This window comes from Crocodylus porosus, unplaced genomic scaffold, assembly GCF_001723895.1.
Source record: "Crocodylus porosus isolate Cpor-Errol unplaced genomic scaffold, CroPor_comp1, whole genome shotgun sequence".
In the NCBI taxonomy this organism is placed as follows: Eukaryota; Metazoa; Chordata; order Crocodylia; family Crocodylidae; genus Crocodylus; species Crocodylus porosus.
This window is the reverse complement of record NW_017728911.1, coordinates 14762034-14788878: the sequence shown is the minus strand read 5'-3', so window position 1 is coordinate 14788878 and position 26845 is coordinate 14762034. Positions and strand designations below refer to the sequence as shown.

Here is a 26845-nt window from a genome sequence, read left to right as displayed (position 1 = left end):
ATTAACGAGGAAGTATATTCCTCCTTGATGTAGAGTGCTACTCCTCCACCTTTCCTTCCTATCCTGTCCCTCCTATCCTGTCCCTCAGACAGTCTCCTAATGATATTTCTGAGGTACCTAGCTGCTAGCTCCATCTCATGTACTTATGTCAAACTGATTTGCCAGATTTGGAGTCAGGATGGAGGCTTCACTGAGTCAGATTGACAAGATCTTTTGGAGGACTTTCACCCCTTCTGTAGTGCCAGGCATATGTCTCTTCTAGAGTCATCTGAGCATGTTTTAACCTAGTTAAATTCATGCCACTGGAGTGGCAAGGGGTTGGTCATATCCTTTGTTTCCCCTTCTCTTTATCTGTGGTATGAGGTAAAACTTGTTTAATAGTGTGCTTTGTGCCTGTAGCATAAGAGAGACCAGATTTGATATTCTCAGTGTTGCCAACTCTTATGATTTTTGGCTTTGTTCTTAAAGTCTATGCTTCGGGAATGTGAAAAACTCAACTCTTTCTTATCTCTCTCTCTAAATATTATATATAGATATAAATATATATAGATATCTCTATATAGATAAAGATATATAGATAGATACAGATAAAAGAAATACTTAAGTTTTTCACATTCCGGAAGCGTGGACTTTAAGAACAGCACCAAAAATCAGAAGAGCTGGCAACACTGTATTCTTATCCTTTTTAGTCCTCTTCCAATCCTGTATTCTTATGCAGTGCCTTTGGAAGTGCTAACTAGGCATCCACCCTTCCCACCATAGCAGCATTATTAAAACACCGAAGACTGGTACCTCTTTATCTTCTGGTCCTGTTCTGCAGTAGCTGTCGGTGGAGTTTCCGAGCTAAGGGCAAGACAATGCATCTGCTTTGTACATCTGTTTCCTTGGTCCATATGTGCTAGATACGACACTCATCTCTAATTCTGTGTCCGTGGAGATGACATGAACCTTTTGTTTTGTTGACAGCTTCTACGGAGATTTTTCTGTTTCCCTTCCCTGCCATATGTCTGCTGATTAAACACCCTGCTGTGTATAACAAGCACATTCTCTCTCATCCCTTTCAGGAGCTTCTTTTGTTTCAGTAAGCCCTATAGAGTAGTTGCATCCAATGTGTCAGTTGCAGTTACACTACCCCCCCCATCCACTTGATCACTGATGATTAATGTCACCGTCACAGGTGTGTTTGAATCATAATATTGTTATAGCAGCACCAAGTGACAGGGTTTCTGTCAACCACCTGAGCGCTGTTCTCTAGGGCTCACATTACTGCTCTGATTACAGTATGCTTGAGTGCTTCTCTCAATGGTGCATTTAATGTTAAATGACTTGGGACAAACTCTGCTACAGAGTTCACACTTCCTAATGTAACTGCCAGTTAAAATTAGCTGTTACTTCTGACTTAAGCATTACAATTAGTGCTTGAGTTTCCTACACATCAGCCTAGAAAGTCTTTGAGATGCTCCACTCTGTGTGCACAACATCACGTGACCTGAGCAGGTGTTTTCACAACATTAATTTTGCTTAATCTTTTTTTAACTGAAAAAAATGTTCTCTCTTGAGCATTTTTCCTTGGCTAGATTTATTTAATAAAAGACAAACTTAATTGTGAGAATCTCACAATGTAGTCATTCTTTTCCAAACTCCCACCAGTCCATGCCAGATAAATTTAAATTTTCCAAAGAGGTTTTAGTGGTGTATAAAACAATGAGCCACAGGTCTTCGATCGAACATGCTACTGTACATCTGTGTATAATATCAGCAGTTCCCATTTAATCAGTAGATAAATGCCAAAATACCTTTGAGGATTTATTCTTGGGTTCCCAAAGTTGAACACACAGAATTAGAGGAGAGACCCCTTTTTGGAAAACTTGGAATACACTTCCTACTCCAGGTACAGGGTCTTTTTCTCTTTTGATACCTGTGGAGGTACCACTAATTCATAAAACTGGAAATTTAACTTACCACCTGATTTAGTTATAAACAGCACTTTAATAGTTGCAGTTTTTAGAATCATGGCATGTGACAGGTATGCAGGAGTTATTTTTAAAGTGATGGTTTTTGATGCATATAGTTATTGTGAAACTTTACCATTGGAAGTGTAAGTAAACTATAAGTTTACTGTAAGTAATAAGCTATATATTAAAACAAAGCCTTATTACTGTGAACTTTTTGCAATGTGAATGGGGTAGTTCAGTTATCACTGCTGTCTGATAATTACATGACATTTTTGAACATTTTCATTTACAGTATATTATCTAAAACTGCACACTTAAAGAAGACATAAATAGACATCAGACTTTGTTCTCATTTTGATTTATGGTTCTGTTAAATAGTTTGCAGATTCTTACTCATGTTGACTGGCAACTGGGCTTGTCTACATGTGCAATTAATGCACAGCAATAAACTCCAGTGCATGTTGCGTTGGAATTTATTGCTCCTGGGTGCCATATTTAAACATGCACCTGGGAGCACAGCACAGCATAGCATAAATTGTGCCGCGTTGGAACAGCCACAGCTGGGAGGGGCCAGGGTGGTCAGCCTGCCAGCTTGGGGCTGCTCTGACCCAGCTCAACATGCTGTGAAGGGGCTGGCTGGGGCACAAGGCTGCTCCAGTGCAGCACTAGCCAGCAGGCAGCCCGTGCACTGAAGCACCCTCGTGCCCCGCCAGCCAAGTCAGTGTCACGTGTGCCTTGCTGTGCACTAAAGAACTCTGCTTTCGGATAGTACTTGTACAGTACTATCCTATAGTGGAGTTTGTTAGTTTACTGCAGCCTAATAGGGCCGCATGCGTAGATGCTGAGACATTTACTGTGCAGCTAATTAGTCAGCTCTATGGTAAACATCCCATGTAGATGTATCCATAGTAGCCTGGTGAAGGGCAACTTTAGGCTACTGTAATAAACCTCACTATCAGCTCGCTGTGCTACTGTATAATCTCTGCCAGGTTTTTCTTAATAGTCACAATCCTCCATTTCTTTTTGAGTCTTCAAAAAGATTCATATCTTCTGGAGAGATTCATATCTTGTATCCCAAGTAATTCAGCTGTTACATGAAGTACATTTCGTTTCAGCTTTTGCCCTGTTTCTTAGCTAATGGTGTGTTTTCTACATTGAACGTTGATCAGGACTCGCTTCAGTAGTCTTCTCTCAAGCAAAACAGTCATTACCTTAATTGAGAACGTTTGCCTTTGTACAGGATCTGGGACTAGGCTTGCCAACATTACCTTGGGGTGGTAATGGCTTTTTATTGTTGTATAAAATAAGTTTAGAAGGTTTATTAGTGACACTATTATTTCAAGCCAGCTGCTGCATGTTTTAATTCAGGATTTTCATCACATCATATTAGTTAGGTTACATTTTCTTGCAAGAGCATTTTTTTTTACTTCAAATAGTTTTCCTTTAGTGTTTTTAATGTTTTTATTATTGAATAGGGTAACACACATGCACTTATGTACATCAGTTCACCATGTATGCAACTATTTGAAGTGTTTGCTAGCTGTTACATAGGCCACTTTTCTAGGCCTTAAATCATGCCTTTGCACATCTCTTTTATGGGCTTGCTTCTACACTTGTCCTTCCCAGGTTACTACCTATTTCCTCTTTTCCCATAATCTCTTAGGCAGAGCTGACACTGGGTGGAACTAACTTGCATGTGAGGGGAGAATAGTCTGCTTTCTATAGCTCACAGCATCACTCTATGACTATATATTGCTTCCCAATATGGTAAACCTACTATGGGTATGCTTCGTTAATACATTTTGTAGTCTCTGCACTGATGTGCGACTTTAACCCATCCAGTATTAACCACAATTACAGACATTTTGTAGTGCTAAATTGCCTGTTTATTTTTGTCTGCTACATAAATAGGATAACTGTATTTGAGCAATCGTGATTTTGGCTACTGGTTGTTCTCCTTTCGCTGTACATTCTCAAATTAAAAGAGGTTTGGAACGTTCCTTTCATCCCTTTTGTGGCTGCTGCTGCATCTAACTGATGACATGCACCGCTTTCAAATGCATTGGAACATACACAAAATTATTTTGGGTGCAGCTCTGTATCCTTCATAGAGTACCTGGAAAAACAACTCTAGTAAACCAACAGCTGTGACTGGCACATATGACTGGGGAGACGTATTAATTTCTTTTACTGTGATTGAAGCTTATTGGGGGTTTTTTTGAGTATCTCCAGTGTGTTTACCCCAGCCTTGTTTAACTTCTATCAAGAATTATCTCCTCATTGGAAAGGCTGTCATTACAAGCTGACATGTGAACACCACTCTCATACACAGTCTCTGTAATGAAGCTTGAAGCTCCATTAGGAGAGGGTGCATTTTTTAAGTACTTAAATACACCTCATTTGAAGCCCTGCATTTCAAAAGGCAATTGGGAGCATAGTGGGAAACAAGGAGCCTAAATACTCCTGGTTTCTGAACTCCTAAATCAAGATGGAAAATGGAACTTGGGTTCTTAATTACTTGTGAAAATTTTACTCTATGCAAAATTCCCAGCGATGAGGCGCAGAGCCCATGGGAATAACCGTTTCATGTCTGGCTCAGCCTTCAGGTAGAGAAGGATTTAGAATCTGCCCCACCAGCAAGTTAATATTCTTTTTTGCATTCTCCGTGCCAGTTTCCACTCTGTTAAGTATGTTCTTATGCTTCATGACAGTTTTTGTCTTGCTAGCTAATCTGTTTTTTATCCCATAGCCCTTACTCGCGTTGAAACCAGTGCAGCTAGTTCTGTGAGTAAATAAGTAATAGAAGTTTTAAGTGTTGCAGAACTAGGTCTTCTTCCTTTAAAGCAGGTGAGCTACATCTTCTGCTTTCAGGACTCTGAAAACCCATTCTCTAACCAGGTTGCAGACTTTGCATGTGAGTTGGTCCTCCTCACGTTGCAAAATCTAGCCTTGTATGAGAGCTTTAGTATGTGGAAGAAGTGCAACCAAATTTATTGCATCTGAGCACTCAGTTAACCGGTGAGGTTTTGAAAAATGAGTGAATATAGCTACTGTTTGCTTGGATTTGATCCTACTCTAAGAAGGAGCATACTGGAGAGAGATCTATTCTAGTCTGAGACATGCTTCAGTGAGAGGTCTCCAGGGTGAAAAGGGGATAAACAAATTGCTGCGGGGACAGCATACAATGATATAAAATTATTATAGTGGGGAAAGAAAAAAACATTTCAAGATGCTGTTTCTTTTTTCTCACAAGATTTTGTATTTAGTAATAAAAAGGCCTGTACTAGAAAAGTTCACTTTCTCTCTCTCTCTACTTTTTACTCTACTTCTTCTACTTGTCTTCTAATTTACTTTTACTAATTGGTGTCAGTTTCCTCTCTTCTTTCGGAATTTATCCTTCAGTGCATTTATTCAGGGTCATGAATATTGTGCCTTCTCTCTATTTTAGATCCGAAGACTGCTTTTCTGATGCTGTTTTTGAAGTTAACTTGAAAATGACAGGATTCTAAACTGCTAATAGGCAGGAAGATCAGAGAATTCTCCATTTCAAATCATTCCACAAAAAAAAAGATTTTGGATCATCCAAAGCACAGACTGGAGCTGATGATACTGCTTTAACTTACTTTCACTGTCACAGGAGAGGATGTGCATCCTTATCTAGGGATCCTGGTTTTCTCTGATGAAAAATTGCAGATTTTCTGACAAAACCCCCCAAATCCGTTGTTAAAATTTAAAAGCCCCCTGCAGCGCCCCCCCCCCATATTGCTGGTGACCCTCACTGCCCCCACTACAGCCCCACACCCTACTTGTGCCTCTTGCCCCCCCACCCACAGCCCTTGCCCCCAGCCCTGCCGGAGGGGCCCCCAGCTACCAGGGCTATGGGGTCGGGGACCCAAGTCTGCAGCTCCCTGCCCCCAACAGCAGGCAGCTGCAGCAGAAACAGCATGGAGCCGGCTCCTCCACTGCTGATGCCTGCTTGGGTGGGGGCAGGGCCAGCTCCTGGCTCCTCCTCCCCACCCCCCCCCGTAGCCATGACTTGCAACCCCCTCAGCCCTGCCAGAGGGGCCCCCAGCCCCCTGCAAGCCCCACTTACCTCAGGCTCCAGCAGAAGTGACGCTGAGCTGAGCCGAACAGAGCCATGGCTGACCGAGAGTCTCAGGCCCTGCCCTTCCCCCCTGGGTAGTTTCCTGCCCTGTTTGCGAACAGCTTTTGCAGGCTGGAGCTCAGCCAGCCTGCAGAGCTGTTGGCAAAAGCAGGGAATCTGCGGGTTTCTCTGCTAAAAGGAGAAATCTGTGTTTTCTCTGATAAAAAGGGGAAAACCGTGGTTTTATCTATTTTTCCGTGGGAAATGAAACACCCAGATCCCTGTTTTATTTCTGAGACCAGTTTCACCTGCATGGGATTTCCTTGCATTGTGATCCATAACAATGAGATCCAGAATTTGCTTGACTACCAAAGTTGTCTAACGATTTCAGTTAGTTTTTGGTAACAGAAATGAGATTACTTGGGTAAGCAGGTGATGAATATTACCTACTGACAGAGCACAATGGTACCGTGATAACGCAGGTATAGAACACAGCTTCCCTTTGTGGGAAATGTGCTGTAAGAAAATTACATCAAACCCCCCAAAAATGTTATGGTCCCTGTGGGGCTGGTAGTTATACATAAATCTGATTTTTTTTTTTTTTTCCCTGGAGGTTTAAAGGTGCCTTAGATTGTATTTCAGCTCTTCTTGGTGTGATTCGAACCTGCATCCCCCCCCCCATTTATTTTAATATACCAGTTACATACTCATGTACATTACATACCTTAATTTCCCACCCCATACTCAGGTGAAAACCTAAGATAGGAGTGCGATTTGGAAACCGCACTAGCTGTTGCCAAACTTGAGTTCTCTGGGACCCAGTTGGGTCTAGATCGAAGGGTAATCCATTAATAATGCCTTCCTGTGGGATTCCAGACAATTAATATGGGCACAACTGTTAGCAGAATAGCATCAACACTCAGTACCTATGTCAAAAAATTCTCAGATACCCAGATCCTGAACTATTAAGGATTTATAGAACAAAAATAAAAACCTACTGTATGCTCTTGTACTAAACTATTGTAATAAAGGTGGCAACAGAAAATATTTCATCTAGTGTACACAATGCAATACATGCATGTGCAGCTATTATGTTTACTGTTTTAGTTAGGTTGAAATCTCTGGTAGAGCAATTTATGGCAATGTGCTCACTAAATTATTTTTGTAGGAAAGAATATTTTTATTTTGTTCATTTTCTGTTCTTGTAAAGAAGTTTCTAGCATCCAGTTGCCTAAGAAATTTCTGGGTCACACTATGTCAAGTATTTTTGAAATTGTTCATGATCAAGTCATCCACATAACAGAGTGGAATTTAAAACGTGCGTCTTAATCTTTATCTCCTTTAGTCTCTTCTGACAGTCACAGTCTGGTGTTACAAATAGCATTAGTAATATTGTTTTATTATATTATTAGACAGTGGTAATAAGGTTGTGGCTTTTGAGTTAGATATGCAAGGAGCAGCACCCACTCAAGTGAATGGAAGACTCCCCCTGGTGTTGATGGTGGTTGGAATAGACCCTGTGCTATACTAGACTGTTTTTTTCACTAACAGCAAAGTAAAGACTATGCAACAGGTAGCAAGAGGTGGAACATGACCCTTTCATGTTTTGACCCTGTTAATGCAGACAACAAGAGGAGGAGACTGTTTTTTTGTGCAGTTTAGTGAAGATTCTTGAAAAAGAGTTTATTTCTCAAACTGAAGTCAATTGAATCAAGCCATTGTAAGGAATCTCCTTTAAGATTATACGGCAGCTGAGCAGAGAGAATTCACCTTTTATTAACAGTGTTGTAAAATGGGAACAACATCGTTCAAGTCCAGTCAGTTACACTTGATAGAAAGGTGGTGCTGGAGGAGGATCTGATGGAGGTTGTTTTTGTTTGTTTGTTTGTTTTTGGTTTGGAGCAATATTCCTTATTTAGTAAGAAAAATTAGATATATGTTTAAGCGCTCATTGATGTTGGTGTTTTCAATTCAACATAATTTTTCTCTGTTCTAGTGCTGATGAACGGTTTGATGCTACATTTCACACCAATGTTTTAGTCAATTCTTCAGGACACTGTCAATACTTACCTCCAGGTAAGAAGTAGATTGTGTATATGTGATAGGCTTTGGCTACTTGTACTGCTACTCATGCTACTCATATTAAGCAGTGGTATATTTTGCAAGCTAATCTGAGACCATGTTTAGGGGATCTCTGTTTTATGTTCTTACTCCAGGCTCAGCTTTCTAAACCTGACTTTTGCTGATCAAACTTGAGCTAGACTTCCCCAGGTACCTAATTGAAACTATGTAATATTGTAACTGTTTTATTTGTCCCTGTTGTATGGCTATTACTACTGGTATCTTTGTGAGTTCATACATCTGGCAATAAATAACTTTTATGGTCAAATAACTTTTATGGTCAAGCTGGTTGCTATTCTCTCTATCTGAACCTCACTTACTCTTCCTTCCCCTTGACGTCCCCATTTGCTCTGCAGGAACACTTCTTTTTACCTGACCCAAAGATCCCTGTAATGCCCAAAACTACAGTGGGGTCTGCTCATCAACAGACTAAAAGATTGGGATGTGCTGAGGTTTGAGGCGCATGAGGGTATCAGCTGAAAGTGCTGTTCAGACCCAGCCTGCTCAGACGTACTCTGTTAGTGTGTGTGTATGTATGTCTAACTGTGTTTATTTTTGTCCTACTGAAATAAGGGATGAACTGAGTTCAAGGCATGTGAGGGTGTCAGCTGAATGTCATGCTGAATAACCCGGCCTGGTTCAGATGCGCTCTATTAACCCGTATGCTTGTGTCTGACTGCATTTTATTGTTGCCCTGATGAACTGAGTTCAAAGCATATGAGGGTGTTAGCCTGTCAATGCTGAATAACCTGGCCTGGCTCAGGCATGCCCTGTTAATCTGTGTGTGTACGTGCATCTATGTGTTTGACTAATTCAGTGGTTGGAGTAACTCAGTCCCATTGAAATGGAGTCCTGCAAGATAGCTCCACAGGGGGTGAGGACTTGCAGAAGGAAGAGATACAGCTCCACATAAAAACACAAGTAACACAAGCTGCACATTGATAGAATTACAGAGACCCCAGAAATACACCCCTAATAAATGAGCACACCCCAAAGTGACAGGCAAATCTGGTAACACTACCTAGATTATATGTTTATATACATTTTACACAGGTAGATTTCAAGAAAATACTTTTTTGCATAAACAACACCAGGCAAAAACCAACTTTTTGTTGCAGTTATATGCGTTTATCTGTCCTAGTATGGAGCATTGCTGTTGACTATTTTCTTGTTGCTGTCATTTTTAAAAATATATTTCAGAGACCTGGAATAGTGAAAAGAAATAAATTAAAAATATACAGGCATATAGGAGGAATAAAGGAGTATTGTTTGCTAAAGCTGAAGAAATGATTCATAAGGAATAATGTATTCCCCAAGTGTAGCCTCTTTGTTACCAATTACTTTGTCTATATTTACTATTTGAAATGCTTACTGAATACTTGGTATGAAGATTACTTAGTATGTAGACCATTCCTGAGAAATCTGTTGCATTTGTTATTTGAAATTAGAAACATGCTGAGTCTTATTTATCAGGTACACAGCATGTACCATCCTGTTTCTCTTCCCTAATTTAATGAGCATAAGTCTTAGAATCTGAGATTTCTTTGGTCTGTCTATCGCAGGAGCATGCAAAACGGGTCATATTTGATTCGGATTTCAATTTGGCCCAAATTAGGGATGGTGATTCAAGTCGTTGATTCGGATTACTGTCACCCATTCAGATGCAGCCAAATCTGAATCTGAAGATTTGACGCTGATTCAGAGAATCAGCGATTTGGCCATAGCCACAGCTTTAAATGTTTTTCTACATACCTTGAGGTACCAGGCAAAGCTCATGAACCCTGTGATGCTGGGGTGGATGCAGGGTCCCATAGGAGTGTGGTCCTCCGTGTGCTTGGCGGCAAAGTACTTCCAGTCCACTTCTGGGTCTGCTGCTGAGCGAACTGGGGCCCCGCCCCCCAGCTCAGCTACTGGCTGTGGGGGGACTTGATTCAGAGAGATTAAAGGGTCTCCTGACTCGATTCAGATAAGGAGATTCAGTCACTAAATCAGGCCGAATCTCCGCTAAATCAAATTGGGGACTGAAGTGTCGCACAGCCCTATCTATAGCAACTATAGTAGATCTGTAGCATCTACCACTGGGGAATTTAAATATTTTCCAGGTGAATTGAATCTTGAAATCCTTGGAGGACTTCCTGGGGGAGGTCTCCTTTTCTTCTAGCAAGGGTGCTTGGTTCTGTCCTACCAGGTGCAGTACAGAAGGGTGCTGATCTAACATGTGTTTTTGTACAGGACCCAAGAAGAAAAAAGAAGAGGTTAGCTTTCTTGAAAGGAATGAACTAACACCACATAAATCTTAATAAGCAAATGACTTTACAGGACCTCTCCTTATCTTTACTAAGAGTAATCCTAGGCAAGCCACATCATGAAGTGAATACTAAGACCAGGAAACAGTATTAGATAAAAAACATTTATGGAAAAATCTGAACACAAATCAGGAAAAGGAGTGTGGAGTGCAAATACACTTGTGTTTCAAACCTGTTTTTTTAGTGTGGTTAAATGCTGCACCTTTTAACCTGTCAAGGCTTATATGTTAAAGTATGTACCAGCAAGCTGCAGTGTGCAACATGCAATATAAGGCAATGTAAAGAAGCATGGAACAAGAATTTCAGTTTGTTTTCTTCTTTAAATACTACTCTAGGCATATTCAAGAGCTCTTGCTACATAGATGTGCGCTGGTTTCCATTTGATGTTCAGAAGTGCAATTTGAAGTTTGGATCATGGACCTATGATGGTTGGTCTTTGGACTTACAGATGCAAGAAGCAGATATATCTGGCTATATTTCAAATGGAGAGTGGGATCTTGTAGGTAAGCTCCTTGGGCCTGATTGTCATTGACACACTGTACTTTGATAGTTTAATAGCCATTAAAGAGGAGGGAAATATTAGAGCAGTGTAGAATGATGTTAGTGCAAATGATGAGCAGCCCCCCCCTTGCCTATTTGTGGGTAATAAAAAGGTACATGGATCAATGTATTCACCTAACACATTTGGGGGGCATGCAAATAGCAGTCTTTGTAGATGCCTGCCCTTCCATCTCCCTACCCCACAAAGCAGTGGATTACTGTACCTTTCAAGTATGAAAGTCAAGCCAATACCATTGGAAACACTGAGAACAATAGAAGGTCAGAATCAACATATGAAGAAGGCAGAGGCACTGAGAAAACTATTGTTATATAAATTAAGTGAACACCATTCCATCTTGCATTCTTTTTAATTACATGCTTTTTGTCATGTGATAGGAGAATTGGAATTAAAGATGAAAGTCTTGCCTAAAGTAGAATTTTGAAAAGGATTTTTGTAGGCTTTTAGCAAGGTGTAACTCATACAAGAGCATAGCTTTTGTGCACATTGCTTTTCATTTTCCTCACCTTTTTTTTTTACTTACACAGGAGTCCCTGGGAAGAGGACTGAAAGCTTTTATGACTGTTGTAAAGAACCATACCCAGATGTGACATTCACAGTGACTATGAGACGTAGGACTCTTTATTATGGACTCAATCTTCTCATTCCTTGTGTACTGATATCTGCACTAGCTCTTTTAGTTTTTCTACTTCCAGCAGACTCAGGAGAAAAGATCTCGCTAGGTAAATATCTTATAAAGGATTGTAAAATTTGGACTTTAAAAAAGGATTTTTTCAGAACAGCCTCAGCATGTCAGGATGAAGTCCCCTCTAACCATCAAAGCACAGTGCAGTTGGTCTTTCTGAAACCGCATGGCAGTCCCTGATATTTAATAGTAATTGGATAACACTGATGAAGAGCAGTAGGGAAGTTTCTGCCAAAGTAGGAGCAGGGGCCTGGCTTAGACTCCAAGGCCAGTCCAGTACTACAGTAACATCCATCTCCCTGAGCCATGCATTGTCTGCCATGTTTGTGGCTTGCTGGCTTCATACATTTCCCTTTTTTGGTTCACTAAAGATAAAGCAGAGGTAATAACCTCTCACATGATAGAGCATTAGGCTAGGAAATCAGAAAGATGTAGTTTTCAGCCCCTGCTCCTCAGTGACAGAAGCCAAGATCCCAGGCCTCCAGGTTCCTGGGCAGCCAACTACTCCGCCACTGGTATAAAATACGGGAAGGCTCTCTCTGGATGGTAACAGCCAGTAGCTATGGGTTCTTGGCCTGGCACATTTTTATGACTTACGGAGGCATACATCGAGAATGGGTGCATGGGTATATCCTGCCGTGTGTGCTTAGTGCATTTAGGCATGCACACTGCAGGGGAATTAGAAATGTTATCTGTGCCACTTGTACAGCTAGAAAATAGCAATTTAGATGCACAGAGGCAAAAGGCATTCCATCCTGTGGAAATGTAAGATGAAGGCACCTTATAAAAGGAAACACGTTAGCAGTTTTTCAAAGAACCGATTAGGGTGGAATAATTTGTACTTATTTACGTGTCTAAATACTACTTAGACCACATACCTGTGCACTGAGTGCAAATGGTGGTATAACAGAGTTCACACTAGCTACTCTGTTCTTTAACATTGATCTTGCCATTTTAGGCTGGATTGTCTGTCTTTTAGTCTCACTTCCTCCGATAGCTGCTCACTTTTGTTCAAGTCTAGTCCTGAGGTTTTGCCATGAAAACATCTGAACCACATTCAGCAAAGAGAGCGGCTCACTGAGCAACAAAAGCCAAACTCTAAAAATTAGTGCCATGGCTGCTTGGAACCCAAGCAACAGAGGTCACTTACTGCTCCAGTAAAAGATACCACAAACCATCTTTGCCTCTGAGAGTTCAACAGCTAATTTCAGAGAGAACAGCTGAGTCTCTCTTCAAGGGCAGTGTCTGGCTTGCAGGATTCCTAACTACTTCTAACTTCCAGACCTATTGATCATTGTCATGTACTATATCAAGTATTCATTCATATGCTTAAAACAAGAATCTAGATCATGACATTTTCTAAAGGAGTGGTAGAGCAGAAGGCAAGAAGCACTTTGATTTATCACATTTTATCCACGGCCTTTGGAGAGTGCTACAGACTGAATAGTGCTGTCCGTTGCTATAACAAGGACAAAAAGAAATTATTATTTGTAGAAGTGTAGAAAATTTAAACCTATTCAGGAAATGTAAAGGTTTTTTGTATTGGTAGTATCCATAGTAACAAAAGAGAAGATTGAGAAAAAAATAAACAGGTTTGGCAAGATTTCCACTCTCTACAGCTGGATTTAAAAAAAAAAAAAAAAACTAGCTTGAAAAGAGAATTGCAGTGAGTAAAATTAGTAAATCAGTGCAAGAAGGTGATTGAGAGAATACATTTCACAGAGAGCATGCCTTCAGGTTTGCTTTTTGCTCCTTAGAGAAATTACCTGAGAAGCTGCTGGCCTAATTCCGTATTATGTGTTTATCTTTCAGGGATAACAGTTTTATTGTCTCTCACTGTCTTTATGTTACTTGTGGCAGAAATTATGCCAGCAACATCGGATTCTGTACCGTTAATAGGTAAGGACAATTATTGTCATCTTTTATTTCATTTTTAAAAAGCCAAATCAATTGGAATGAACTCACATCAAGGCCAGCAATACAGCAAATTAGAAGGCAAACAGTCTGAATGCTCATCTGTCACTGAACAAGAAAGAGATGCTTAGGTCTAATCCCTCAGAGTATGAAGCAGTGACTTCAGTAGGATTGTGAGGATGCTCAATACCTCTTTCCTGGCAAACATGGGTAGTGCAAGGCAAAGAACAAAGACTGGGGACCAATTTAAAGGTCCAAGTTGATTTGAAGTTCTCTGAATCTTTGGAAAAGATTCGGAAAGCTTTGATTCGAGCAGTCCCCCCAGTGGCTGCAGCAGGGAGCTACAGTCGACTCTGAGCTGGTAAGTACTAGGGGCAGTGGAGCGGGGGCTGGGGGGTGAGTCCTGGGGTTTTTTCCATTTTTTTTCCTTAAAGGGCCTGGGCTGGCCCATGCAGGGCACCTGTTGGGGGCTGGGGGAGCGATGGGGGGAGTCATGGGGCTTGTGCAAAGTCCCCCATGCAGTGTGGGGCAAGTGTCAGGAGCTGGGGCAGCCATTGCCGAGCTTGGAGAGGGGTGGGGGATGGGCCTGGCCTGGCTGATTTGGACATATTGAATCGGGACAGTGATTCGAATCACTGAATTGAATCGCTATACCCCAAATTGGCCACATCTGAATCTGAAGCAAATACTAGCCACTTTGCACAAGCCTAATATTCATGGGATAGTTTAAGCCTTCCTCTCACTCAAGCCAATTGTGTTGCTTCATTTACATGCAGTGAATTTTGCTGTTAACAGGATTCTTCTGCAAGGGTTGGCTGTCACTTCCTATGTGGACTTGGGTCCGCCAGTCTGGTAGAAGATCCAAGGCTAACTAATATAACTAAAACAGATTGCAAATCACACAGGGATAATCCAGAAGAGTTTCCCTAGATGCGGTTATAGTGTCTTGGAACATAGTGAGAGCAGACCCAATAAAATATAGGTAACAATATAATGAGCTCTTCTCTACTACAGTTCCTCAGGAGCAAACTGAAACTTCAAGGGGAAAACAAGCAAGTGGACTAAATAAAAAGTTACTCTATCCAGTATTAACAAATAAAAAATATGAGGGGAAACATTTTCAAAGGCACTAAGAACAGGAAGGAAGCCAACTCCTCTGGAAAATCAATGAAACTTGAGTACCTGATTGCTCTGTCTGCCTTTGAAAATTGCTTCCAAATGCTTTAAAAAGTGGCTGGTGTAAAATAAAGCTTATGTATGTAAATGTACACAAGCATGATAATAAATGTGTAAAACGATATTGCTTAATGTTATTGACGTATATTACTATAATCTTGATTATACATTGTGATGATTTGTTTGCTTTTGCAGCTCAGTATTTTGCCAGCACTATGATTATTGTTGGTCTGTCGGTTGTTGTCACTGTTATTGTTCTACAATATCATCATCATGATCCAGATGGAGGGAAAATGCCCAAATGGGTAAGGTCTGATTCTGGTTCATCAATATTGATTAACTCACTCTATAAATTTTCAGATTAGAGATGTGCTATAGTGGTAGAATATTTATAATTAACTCCTGCTGCTTAAAAATATCCTTCTTTAAATGCTTTAAATTTAACTGGTGCTAGTGCAATGTTTGTTCATCTGTACTACAGCTAAAAAGCACTTTAGCCTCTTTTTAATAATGAAAATGAATAAGCTAGGTTTATGTCAAACAAACCATAATACCATTGGCAAGGGTGAAAAAAAGTGAGATGCCCATGACTGACAAGTGTGAAGTATACAAAGCATTGGTAGCAGGAGACAAGGTGGATTTTCACCTTAAAAAGTTAATTTTTTAGTTATGTATTTAAGTGCAAATCCACCCTGCCTTCTGCCTGATTGCAGACTAATGCAGCTAATTACCTCTCTGCTTGTGAACAGCATTACTGGGTACAATATTTAAATATTGTTCTTAGGAGAGAACATCCTCAAGTACCATTTTTAGAGAGGAATGCTAATAGAAAGGGAGCTTGCTTGCTTTGAGAATTTCTGAGCTTTCCATATGTTACATTTGGTCACCATGTAGCCAAGCTCAGACCCTGAGCTTTTTGGTCCAGACTTTCTTACCTTAGCAGTATCCACACAGGATGCTCCAGGTCTTTCCTCTGGGCTGCTACCCGGTACCAGGTAGATCAAGAACAGAGTGACATCCTGCTCTTCACTTCCTTTCAACAGCATGGCTGAGTTAGAGCAACTTCTCAGCTAACATTCACAACTGACCCCTGCCTACTACTCAACAACAACTAGGATTTTGGGGTTTTTTTTAACCCTTTCTTTGGTAAAGGGGCTTCTGGTTCACTGCCCCCTCCTCATTTTCTTTGGCAGCTGTACTCTGCAGTCCTGCCATATTTGAGCCTGGTGCTTGAGGAAGATTGTTCCCCTGGTTTTCTTCTCTAGTTTTCTTTTCTTTTCTAAAATTTTGTTCCATCTCTTTAGACTGCTTCTGGCTTGTCCTGTGATGGCTTCCCTTAAGTCAGAGAGTTTCTTGCGAGGTACTAATATCTACCTCTGCCTCCCATATGAAGGAGTTTGTCTTAGCTTGTGCATGCACCCACAAAATGTGATGTTGGTCAGTTATTCAAACTGAGGACAAGGGAGAAATTTGAGAGAAAACTATGCATACCCCTGCTAGATGAATTCTTTGCCGCACACCTAGACCCTGGCACCAATCCTCCTGGAGTTGCACCGTCCTCCTGGTGTCGCACCTTCACTACTCCATGTCATGGTCCAGGAGCCATTCCAGCAGTAGACCTGAAGGGAGCTCCTACCTGCCTTCACACAAATTGGTTCCTCACCCACTGGGGTCAGCTGCACTGACTTGGGAAACATATGCTTTAGAATAGGTGAGGCACTGAATGAACAAGCTCCCAGTTGTGTAAGGTTGCAGGAGAAGCTTGTGGAGCCTGAGAAGGTCCATACTGAGATCCACATGTAAAAATGCCCCAAGTTGCTGATGTTGAAGTGCCGCAGCGCCAGGCGCTTTGAAAAGTGCCGGGTGCTGTGACGCTTGCAGTTGTAGAAGTAGCAAAATGCATGTAAGTGTGAAGAAAATGGCAGTGGTGCGCTTTTGAACTAAAGCACGTCCAAGGTGCTTTAGTTCAAAAGCGCACCACTGCCATTTTCTCTGTGCTGATGTGCATTTCACCACTTCTACAACTGCATGCGGTACAGTGTGGTTCACATCAGCTCCTGTGCAGACAGACTCAGTTAATTGAGTTTGCTCTGAAGTGGTGGATCTCTGGCATATCCAAGAACTAAAACATACTTGTATAAATGCTTTCATAGTGCAGACCATGTGAGACCTTTGGATCCATTACCACCCACTAATGTCTTTGGCACTGACTGACACTGCAGTATCAAACCTGGTAGCTCATGGGAATGTACTTCTGCACCTGTGCAGTGCTCAGCACTATCTCCAAGCACAGACTCTGCCATTGTTGGCATCTTACCCCAAGTCTGTTAAGCACCTTCTTTTGATATGCATCCTCTGCATCTTATTCTGCCACTGTACCACCTACTTCCCAGTTCATGAGATGTGCTGTTACTCTGCAAGAGGTGAGAGAGTTATCTAATATCTACCTCTTTTAATATGCCTCTGCCTGACCTCTTGGTGGAGCCCAGAAGTCTGGAATTTCTGAGGCACATGACAGAATTTCAGCCCTTCTCACACTGAGCAAATCTTAATGAGATTACACTGAATCTTGTCCAGCCTGATTTTTGTAAAATGCTACAAGACCTCATTCTCCATCCTTCAGTGTCATACTATTAATGAAATGTAGTATTTTGATGGGGATTGGTTATCATTCTTGTCTTTGCTCCCAGGAACATTTATGCACAGTGGTCCCACAGCTGTCGTACTTTACAGACATTAGACAGACACATACCTTTCCCCAGCTTTGGTTTTGAGAGTCAGAAAAAAAGAAAATGATTGAGTTTTGTGTATACAACTGAAGTGTGACCTAAAGAGCAAGTGTCAAGAAGTGTGTTGACGTGTATTCCCCATGAATCATTTGAAATAATCCTATAACAGTAACGAAACTTGGTATCAAAGAGCCTTCTTCTAGAGCCCTTTGAAAGTTAACAGTGGTTTTACCCGGATGTCACTGGGCTTTGGATCAGACTCTGAGTTAATAAAGCCAATGGTTTTTCAGGTGAATCGTGCTAATAGAAAAAGAAAACTAATACAAGGTATCTCAGTTTTGATGAGCTTTCAAAATAATGCCAGAACTATATCTCCTTTAAGTGGCATTTTAAAATTGTAACAAATGAACTAAGTACAGTATAAATTACATTGCAAGACTTAGATATGATTTGAAATAATAAATGACAGAACTCTGAAGGAGAAACACTTGGGACATTATTTGAAATCTGAGTGAGCTGAATCTGGAAACACTTTCTGACTTGCTTGCCTTTTCTGTAGGGCTGCAGAAAACTAATAAAAATGTAACCCAATGATTTGATTTGTAATCACTGAAATGAAAGCAATCTCTTACCAAGGCCATTTGTCCCATCTTTGCTTTGTGTTGTATCCAGATCTGTTTTCCACAGTCCTCAATCAGGTGTCATAAAATGTGTTGGAGTGAGAGCATTGCAAAACCACAGTAAAATTCAGTGATACAATACAATCAGTGTAACATCTGTTTAAGCAACAGCTTCTACAAACCAGTGCAATGCTAAACAGAAACAAGCGTGAAAGAAATGCAGTCTGTTGCCTGTAGCGTAAAGCAAAACTACTTAGGGGCCTGTTGAAAATAACTGGTTTCTAATAAAGAAATAAGTAATCACTAATCATTTCCACTAAAGTTAAAAAGCATTGTGTTACTATTCTGACATGAATATAATGAAAGTTCAACAGTACTGAGACTCCTGGTAGTAATAGTTTAATAGCAACTGTTAACAGCAGTGCTGGGAGTGAAACAAAGGACTTAATGGCTGGTGAGTGATTCTGCTGGGTCATTAGGTGCAGTATAACTAAACTAATGTGCAACTTAAGTAAGCGGAGACCCGGGCCTGCATGGCCACCTGGCCTCCAGTATATAAATAATTACTGATGACTGTTTTTGTGCACAGAGATGTTAATTTAGCTTAACCTTGTTTCAGACCAGAATCATCCTTCTGAACTGGTGTGCCTGGTTCCTGAGGATGAAGAGACCAGGGGAGGATAAAGTGCGCCCTGCCTGTCAGCATAAGCAACGTAGGTGTAGCTTGTCCAGTGTGGAGATGAATACTGTGAGTGGACAGCAGTCCAGTAATGGAAACATGCTCTATATTGGGTTCAGGGGGCTAGAAGGGGTCCATTGTACTCCCACCACTGATTCTGGGGTAATCTGTGGGAGGATGACCTGTTCACCAACCGAGGAAGAAAATCTCCTGCACAGTGGTCATCCCTCTGAAGGTGACCCAGATTTAGCTAAGATCTTAGAAGAGGTCCGCTACATTGCAAACCGGTTCAGAGACCAGGATGAGGAGGAAGCTATTTGCAATGAATGGAAGTTTGCTGCCTCCGTGGTAGATCGTCTCTGCTTGATGGCCTTTTCTGTCTTCACCATCATTTGTACAATTGGTATTTTAATGTCAGCACCGAACTTTGTGGAGGCTGTGTCTAAAGATTTTGCTTAATTACCTAGCTGTAAATCTGCAAAATGTCAGTAATCCTCTGAGGTTTGTCATGTAGCAAATATATGGAGTACATGCTCTTTATTTCTCCCCCATACAGTTCAACACTACTGAAAATTAAGCCTCTTCTATCCCAGTCAAGTTGGGCATATGAAAACAGAGGCAGCCCAAGTCATTGATTACTTTGTAAATTGAAGCTACCAACTTCAGTGGGGGCCAGCTGTAAGATCACAAACCCTTAAGTTCATTTATGTAATTCTTTCATTAGGGGTAAATTATTGCAGGTTAGCTTCTACTTAGCATAGGATAGAGTAGAAAGATGAAACAGATTGGCTTAATCTGTGATAAATTCTTCTCCTCTCACCTGTTTTGAATCTGTATACTTATGTTGTCTGTCCATACCCTGAGACTTGTTTCTTGTATGTCAGGCTCTTAGAGAAAAAATCATACTGGTTATTTATTGGCATTACCTGAATTTGAATTGCAGAATCAGAAGGAAAGGCTTTTAGTGAGTTCCTCATCCCTGTTCAGGGCCCTTCATGTCAGCAAAAAAGGACTAGAGACACGAAAAGGAGAAGTGAAAGTCCTGTGTTTGGCCAGGGAACAGTTCTTCTCGTAGAGTCCCTGCAGAAGAGGGCTAGAAGGCTGCCTCCCATCAGTCTCTTTGCGAGCAGTGAAATGGGAGCCCGTTGGTAGTGGGAATAGTGTAGGGATTACAAGGACTCTTCATGCATCTGTTATGCAAGGTGTTTCTCTAGTGTTTGCTGGGGCGGACCAGAATCAAATAGGTGCAAGGAGCCCTTAATCCATTTAGCTCCTGGCCCCCAAAAGCTGTGAAGTTTGTCCCGTGCAAAATCTTAACCATGATATCAATAGCTGAGCAAATCATTTGTATTTATTAATGTATTCACTGATATATTTATTAGCTGTCCTTGGGGGAATAAATAAGCTATTTTTCATATGTATTTATTCAGAAATATCTGCCAAATAATTCCTGAAAATAATCTTTGTGGAGTGCTCATAAGCAATTCACTGCAAAGAGTCGGTATTTGAAATCTGAGCTGTCTATTCATTTGAGTAGAATATGCATGTCCACCCCAACTGGATGAGTTTAGAAGTGGCTTTCTGGTGTGAAAAAGTGGGTTTGCATTGGCACATTTTCTTCTGCAAATGTTGTTTAAAAACTCATATACAAATGTGCTGATTCAGCAAACATTCCTGTTCAGCATATTCACCAAATGCGAATGCAAAAGGGGGTCACCCACTGAACCAAAACAAACTGTTGATTAGACTGATTAACCCTGGAGTGTGTTGCCAGCTGCCTCAAGTTTTTACTAGCTCAGAGCAATTCCCTGCCTCCAAATGGGGATTTTTAAGACAGCCGCTTAATCAGAAGAACTGACATACTTGGTCAAACCACAAGCCCATCTACCTAGTGTGATATCTCATCTCTCATAGTGGCCAAGAGTGGATGCTATGGGGGCAGAATATTAATGCCAGGCCTGCCCGGACTGATCTGTCTGCTGACCCTCTCTCCCTACAGCTTCCAGCTTTCTAAAATTCCTTTTAGAAGGGAGTTTTAAGGTGATTTTTCTGAATGGGGACAAGATTTTGGCACCATATACTGGGCTGGCAGAACGTTTTTTGTCAGACTTGTGTTTATATTCTAAATTCCTTCTGATAGAAAGCAGTATAAACATTTTGTTTAACACAGACGGTTTTTCTTGCTATTGAAGGAGCTTTGTAGGAGGGTGGAGAGAATGGTTCATGATTTATGATATTGAGGTCCTATGGGAACAGACTACATGAGGAAAATTGGGACCAACTATCCTACCCTGAAGCAGCTCGACCAGTGGTTGAACGCCACACTAAAGAAATCTTGCATGTTAGGTGACATAGCGGTCAGCAGTCACTCTGCTACAGGCATCTTGGAAATGCACCATGGAAATGTACTGATGAGCTGAGTCCCAGTTTTCCTGTTGCTGACAGAGCATGCCAAACGTGTTGTCACTTTATAGCCATTGGCAGCAAGTGCAACACTGATTTTAATTTTTTTTTTTTTTAAGGTACGTTATCATGCTGCTTAAGTTATACATTTTCAGATTAATGAGCTGAACCAAACTGGTAGTTTTCTTACCAAATCTGTGTGTGTTCTATGTATATGTGTACGTGCTAAGAAATATTCTGGTCTAAATGCTGGGGAAATGCTTATTTAGAACCCTGTACATCAAGATGGGATTTAACTACTATATAGTACATGTCTATAACATATGGAACATATTTCGTGGTAATGATCTGTTATGATCTTAAAATGCAGAGCTATGGCATTTTGGATAGTAGAGCCATGATTGAGTTCTGAAACATCTGAGTGATGGATAAAAAGCTCACTTGGAGCTCAGCTACCATGTACAGTATTATGTGTGAAATGTATATTACTTTCTCTGGTTTTATATAGAATTGTATTGAATATGAAGAAGCTTTTTAATATTTAAAAATTAAAATTTATTTAAATGCCATGCCAAATATCAATTCCACTGATAACATTTTAAAAGTTAGTTTTAAATAAATATAAATGAAATATTTAAACTATTTAAAATAATGAATTATTTTATATAGGATATAACAATATTGTTTAAGAGATTTTTTTTAAAGGTTTCTTGAATTTCCCTTTGTGTTGACAGCTGTGGGGTTTAATCTTAGTTCAGCTCTTGATTGCTCCACTTTTTGCTTTGTATTGGGAAAGAAGAGGAAAAACCAAAGCCCTTGTTTAATTTATTTTTGTTGCATTGTTTTTAAAATAAGAAACAGTGTATAGCAGGCATTAAAAAAGATGAGTCCCTTAAATATTGTTTTATTATATAAGTAGTACTATACCTTTTGGGTCCAGTACAAATAAATATTTTAGATCAAAAGGCTTTTGATCTGTTTCTTTGATTTCTGATTTTGCTGATGTTTGAAACCATTATAAATTCAAATGGACAAAACTTCGACAGCAAAAGAAATGGCACTTTCTCAAGAAAAAACGTGTTTTAGAGATGAATACAGAAGGTCAGTGGCAATTTCCATATCACACGATGCATAATCACATGCTGCTTACCAGATCATTCCCACATGGAAAGAGAGCACAAAGTTAGCACAGAAGCTCTCACAATGTAACTTCAGTGGGGCGTAAATGATACATACACTTCATGCTGGCCCTCTGCACTAGAGGGTATTTAACCCTCGAAGTGTATCATGCAAAGGATTGACAGACAGAATGGATCTACAACAGTTATACGAACAGCTGTTTGGGCTGAGGTAAGGTTTGTGCCTGGGCTGTACAGGAAGAATATTTTACTGAGCAGATCAAAATCGTGTAATTTATTTAGGAAATTAAATCAGTGGCAGGTCTCTGGGGAAAATGCTTCTGGGGAGCTGCAGCTGTGCTAGTAGAGTCTGTTTACATCCTCTCTCTCCTCCCCGCCTCTTACTAGCAAGCACTAGACTTCGGCTCTGAATATCATCGCAATCATGAATAGACTCATTTTATCTTCTCTTTATGTAGCAAGGGATAGCAAGTTATGAAAAATAGCATGGTAGGATTAAGGTGTACAGCTTGTGTAGGCTACAAGCACCAGAAGGTGACATAGTTGCCGGTGTTTTAATTTTGGAACCTGGGTGACAAGCAAGTATTCAGGTATTTGCACAGACAGGGCATTCTACCCTGTGACAAACCCTAGCATACCATATTTTCCATTGCACAAAATGCTTTCCCCCTTAAAGAAAGCCTAAAATGAAGGTGTTTTGATGTATTTAATGAAAGTTAACCAAAATTAAAACATTTCAGTTAAAAACCTTTTTTCAGTTTTTCTATCCTTCTTGGAGATGGTGCCTCAAACATTGGAAAATGTGGTATTAAAATAATGGATAGTGGAGATTTAAGGGTAAAGAAAGTAACAGGCTTTCTAGGCATACTGATTTTTATGAAGTCGAAAGTATAGGGGAGGCACAAAAGCCTTGTAGCCCATATTGATTTTGTGAACTAATCTTAGAATATAAATATATTGATTTATTGTAATAAGACTGAGAGCAAGTCCATCACCTGATACTACAGAAAATCTAATAGAGTAGTCTTATGGTCTGCATTCACAAGAGACTACTTTCTATTGTCATTTCAGCTTATTTTTACAAGGCTATGAATGTCTAAAACTTTAGTGCCTATAGAACTAAATTTGGTTTATTAAAATACACATTGAAAGCATTCCTCATTTGCATAAGATGCAATGTATTGTATCTTACATGAGCTGATGCTGTCTCTTTTTTCTGACCTAGAAAAGTATGTGCTTCCTTTTTTCTGCCCTGAAATGACAACCATTTTGTAGCACTGATGAATGTACAGTAATTCCATAAATGCAATTAAATTGAATTCTGTGACAACTTTAATTGGGACAATGCTAGGATACAAATACAAGTATTTTCAATCAATTTCTAGTCATGTTTCTCAGTTCTTTTTTTTGTCCCTTACAAATTATACCATTGATTCACATCAGTAATACGCTCAAGCAGGGGTGTGTACAGTTATTTTACAAAGCAAGCTGAATTAGGCATACTCACTAATCTTTTTAAAAAACTACATATTAGCATAGCACCATGTCACTTTCAGGCCATGTCTGTGTTCACAAGAAAATATCTAGAGGTTTTCATTTAGCTGAGACCAAAAAAAAAAAAGTAGTAATGAAAACCACCTGCTTGCAACCCCTTATGCTCATTCCTTAACCCGTACTAGTTACAGTAGTCCAGTGCCTATTAAAATCAGTGAACTTTTTGATGTCAGTGGCCCTTGAGTTAGGACCACCATTAGTACAACAGTTCCACATACCTATGATTCTGGCCCCTGGTAAGCAAGCAAAACACTGGAGAAAATGCAAAACACTGAAATTAACCAGTTTGTATGTTTTTAGGTAAAGCAGTGAGGAATCTGGGACCCGAGTCTGAAGCAGGGTACAGAAGTGACAACGATGGAACAGTGTTATTTGGTTTGTGCTGACAATTATATACAGTTATTACTCAGTGATGACATTACCACTATACATGAGATGCTGTGTTGTCTGACCAAGTGATGGTTTTTGGGGTTTTTTTATTGTTGGGTGGTGGTGGAAATAAATAAGAAAAAAAAAATTGATCCCACTGCAAGCGTAACTACCAGGCAAAATACCTCAGAACTTGTCCTACTTTCCTTGCCCTTTAAATCGGGAAAGACAGCAGTCGGGAACAGGAGCATCAAATTGCAACTATAGAGCAGTTCTCGCTCAGCTTCCTGACAGAATGCAGTTCTGTCATTTCCAGCTAAATGGAGGTGTCTCAGTGGTATGTGATTACTGACACTTGTAGGTAGAGCAGATAAGGTGCTGATTTCACTGCGTAGTCAAGAGGCAAACGTTGCTCATGACTTTTTTGACCAAATTAAAATATAATGTATCAGCTGCACCAAAAATTCACTGACTTCAGTGGGAACAGAGCCAGACTTTAGGGCTAAGTTTGGTTTTCAGTTTTGCTTTGTAACAGTCCAGTCATCTAAACTGCAGGGGATGTGAAGACTATGTCTGAGGGGTCTGTAAAAGATGACTATGATCAATCAAAAGTATGTGAACACCCACACTTATCATTCAAAGGTGTTCGCATTGCCATTCAAAATTTTTTAGGGGTCCACAAATGAAAAAAAGGCTGAAAACTACTGATCTAAATTGAAAAGCTTGTGTTACATGCACTCTGGGCGCGTCCACACGAGACACTACTGTGTAGTGGTTACTGCACATTTATTTAGTACTTGTATAATCAAGTAGCAAATAAACGCACAATAACCCTGGTGAATACCTTTTTAGTGATGCTACTGTCCAGTAGCCTAACAATACTGCACAGTAGTGGATTAACACTGTTGGTGCTGTGAAGCGTTACTGCACAGTATTATTCAGCTATGCAGTTAGCATCTCATGTAGATGCATCCTCTGAAGACCAAAATGCAGGAGGTAAGGACTGCCTTATGCTCTAGCCTCCCATCTTTTTTTCCTCCTCACACTTCTACTGGGTGGATTAATATCAAGCAGGTCTTTAGAGCTGGGTGAGATGAGGAACAACTGGTTCTAACCCACTTCTTTTCTGGGGAAAGATTTAATATAGATTATACTATTAGTCCCAAAGCAGTGCCATCCGCTGAGTATAACCTCCACATAATATGTTTGTGAGACACCTTAGGAGTGTTGGATAGCTGGCATGCCTACCACAGCTGATAGAGAAGCATTGGTTTTATATTTTAGAATTGAAATACACATGGGTGGGGAGGGGCCCCAGCTCACCAGAAGTAGAAAGTTTTCCTGATGGGGAAAAGGGGGGTGCACATGCACATGCGTACGCCTCTCTTCTGCATGCAGCCTGTCCCCACAACACAAGGAAACTGCTGGAGACTGCACTGGATCAGCACATATTCCCTCCTCCACTCCCCACCCCAGATCCCCTCCCTCCTCTCCCCACTCAAGAGAACCTCTGTCAGCAAAGCCCTGCAGGACACCCCAGACTGCGGGTGGTCCAGCCAGTCGGGCACCCCACAGGGATCATTGCTCTGTGCCCAGCCTGCCCCACCTCTGCTGTTGTCTGCCTTGCTGATTTAGAGCGTCTGCAAGGACTCCTGCTCTCTCCTGTGCTGGTACTGCACCCAGGGCAGCAGGGCCTTGCACTCGATAGAGACCTTCAGGTACAACTGTAACTACCAATAATGATAGTTCTCCAATGGAGGACTGAGGTACAAACCATACATGTCCTTGCCCCTGCTCTCAGCCTCAAGGAGGGGTGTGAAGATGGAAGAGGGCCAGGCCTGCAGGTGCTCTCAGGCCTCACCCTGTGGCTCGCCATCAAGCTGAAGTTCCTCTACAGAACTTGCTTATTTACCACGCCATCGCTGTACAGAAAGGTGGTTGTTAGTGTTTTCACCCATGGACACTGGGTCTCCTCTCAAGCACCTCCTGCCACACCAGAGATACTATCACACCTGCAGAGCCCAAAAGTTTGCTTCTTGTGTATTAGCTGCTTCCACAGAGCTTTCTCCTGGGTTTGTCCCAGGTAGTGCCGCTCAGCCCAGAATGGTTCACTTTAATGTAGTGGTGCCCAACTGTTGGAGGGCCTGATCTAGCACAAGGGCCAGAGCCTGATCTAGCAACTCAACACTGCCACTGCTTCCCCACTGCCAAATTTCTGGATCTGTGGGACTTCCCATGAGCTGGATGACATGGCTCCATGGACTGGATATGACTAAGGGGATGAGGTTGAGTGCCACTGCTCTAATGCATCAGCTGGCCCTACAAGCAATGCTGGGTAAGCCTCATGCTCCTGAATATTTCAAACTGCACTTACAAATAAAAAAGAAACCCCCCATGTGAATCTTCCTCTCAACTACATTTTTCTTGTGACAATAAATTGTTTTTATCCTGTGATGGTATGAATTCCTGCTGAACCTCCCTTTCCAATTGCATTGTCAATCCCACATCTCAGTTACAAAGGCACTGGATTTTAGGGGATATTTGCACAAGGA

The 26845-nt window shown here is 40.9% G+C and overlaps 1 protein-coding gene across 1 annotated transcript in view; it reads left to right on the top strand.

The window, feature by feature from the left end:
* CHRFAM7A (CHRNA7 (exons 5-10) and FAM7A (exons A-E) fusion) overlaps positions 1 to 22199 on the top strand; it is a 113434-nt gene extending 91235 nt beyond the window's left edge. Inside the window, exons 7-12 of the mRNA XM_019533161.1 lie at positions 8036 to 8115; positions 10802 to 10969; positions 11553 to 11747; positions 13523 to 13609; positions 14996 to 15105; positions 18769 to 22199. Of these exons, the coding sequence (XP_019388706.1) occupies positions 8036 to 8115; positions 10802 to 10969; positions 11553 to 11747; positions 13523 to 13609; positions 14996 to 15105; positions 18769 to 19287 (1159 nt within the window). The 3' untranslated portion in view covers positions 19288 to 22199. The remainder of the gene's footprint in view (positions 1 to 8035; positions 8116 to 10801; positions 10970 to 11552; positions 11748 to 13522; positions 13610 to 14995; positions 15106 to 18768) is intronic.
* The last annotated feature ends 4646 nt before the right edge of the window (positions 22200 to 26845 follow it).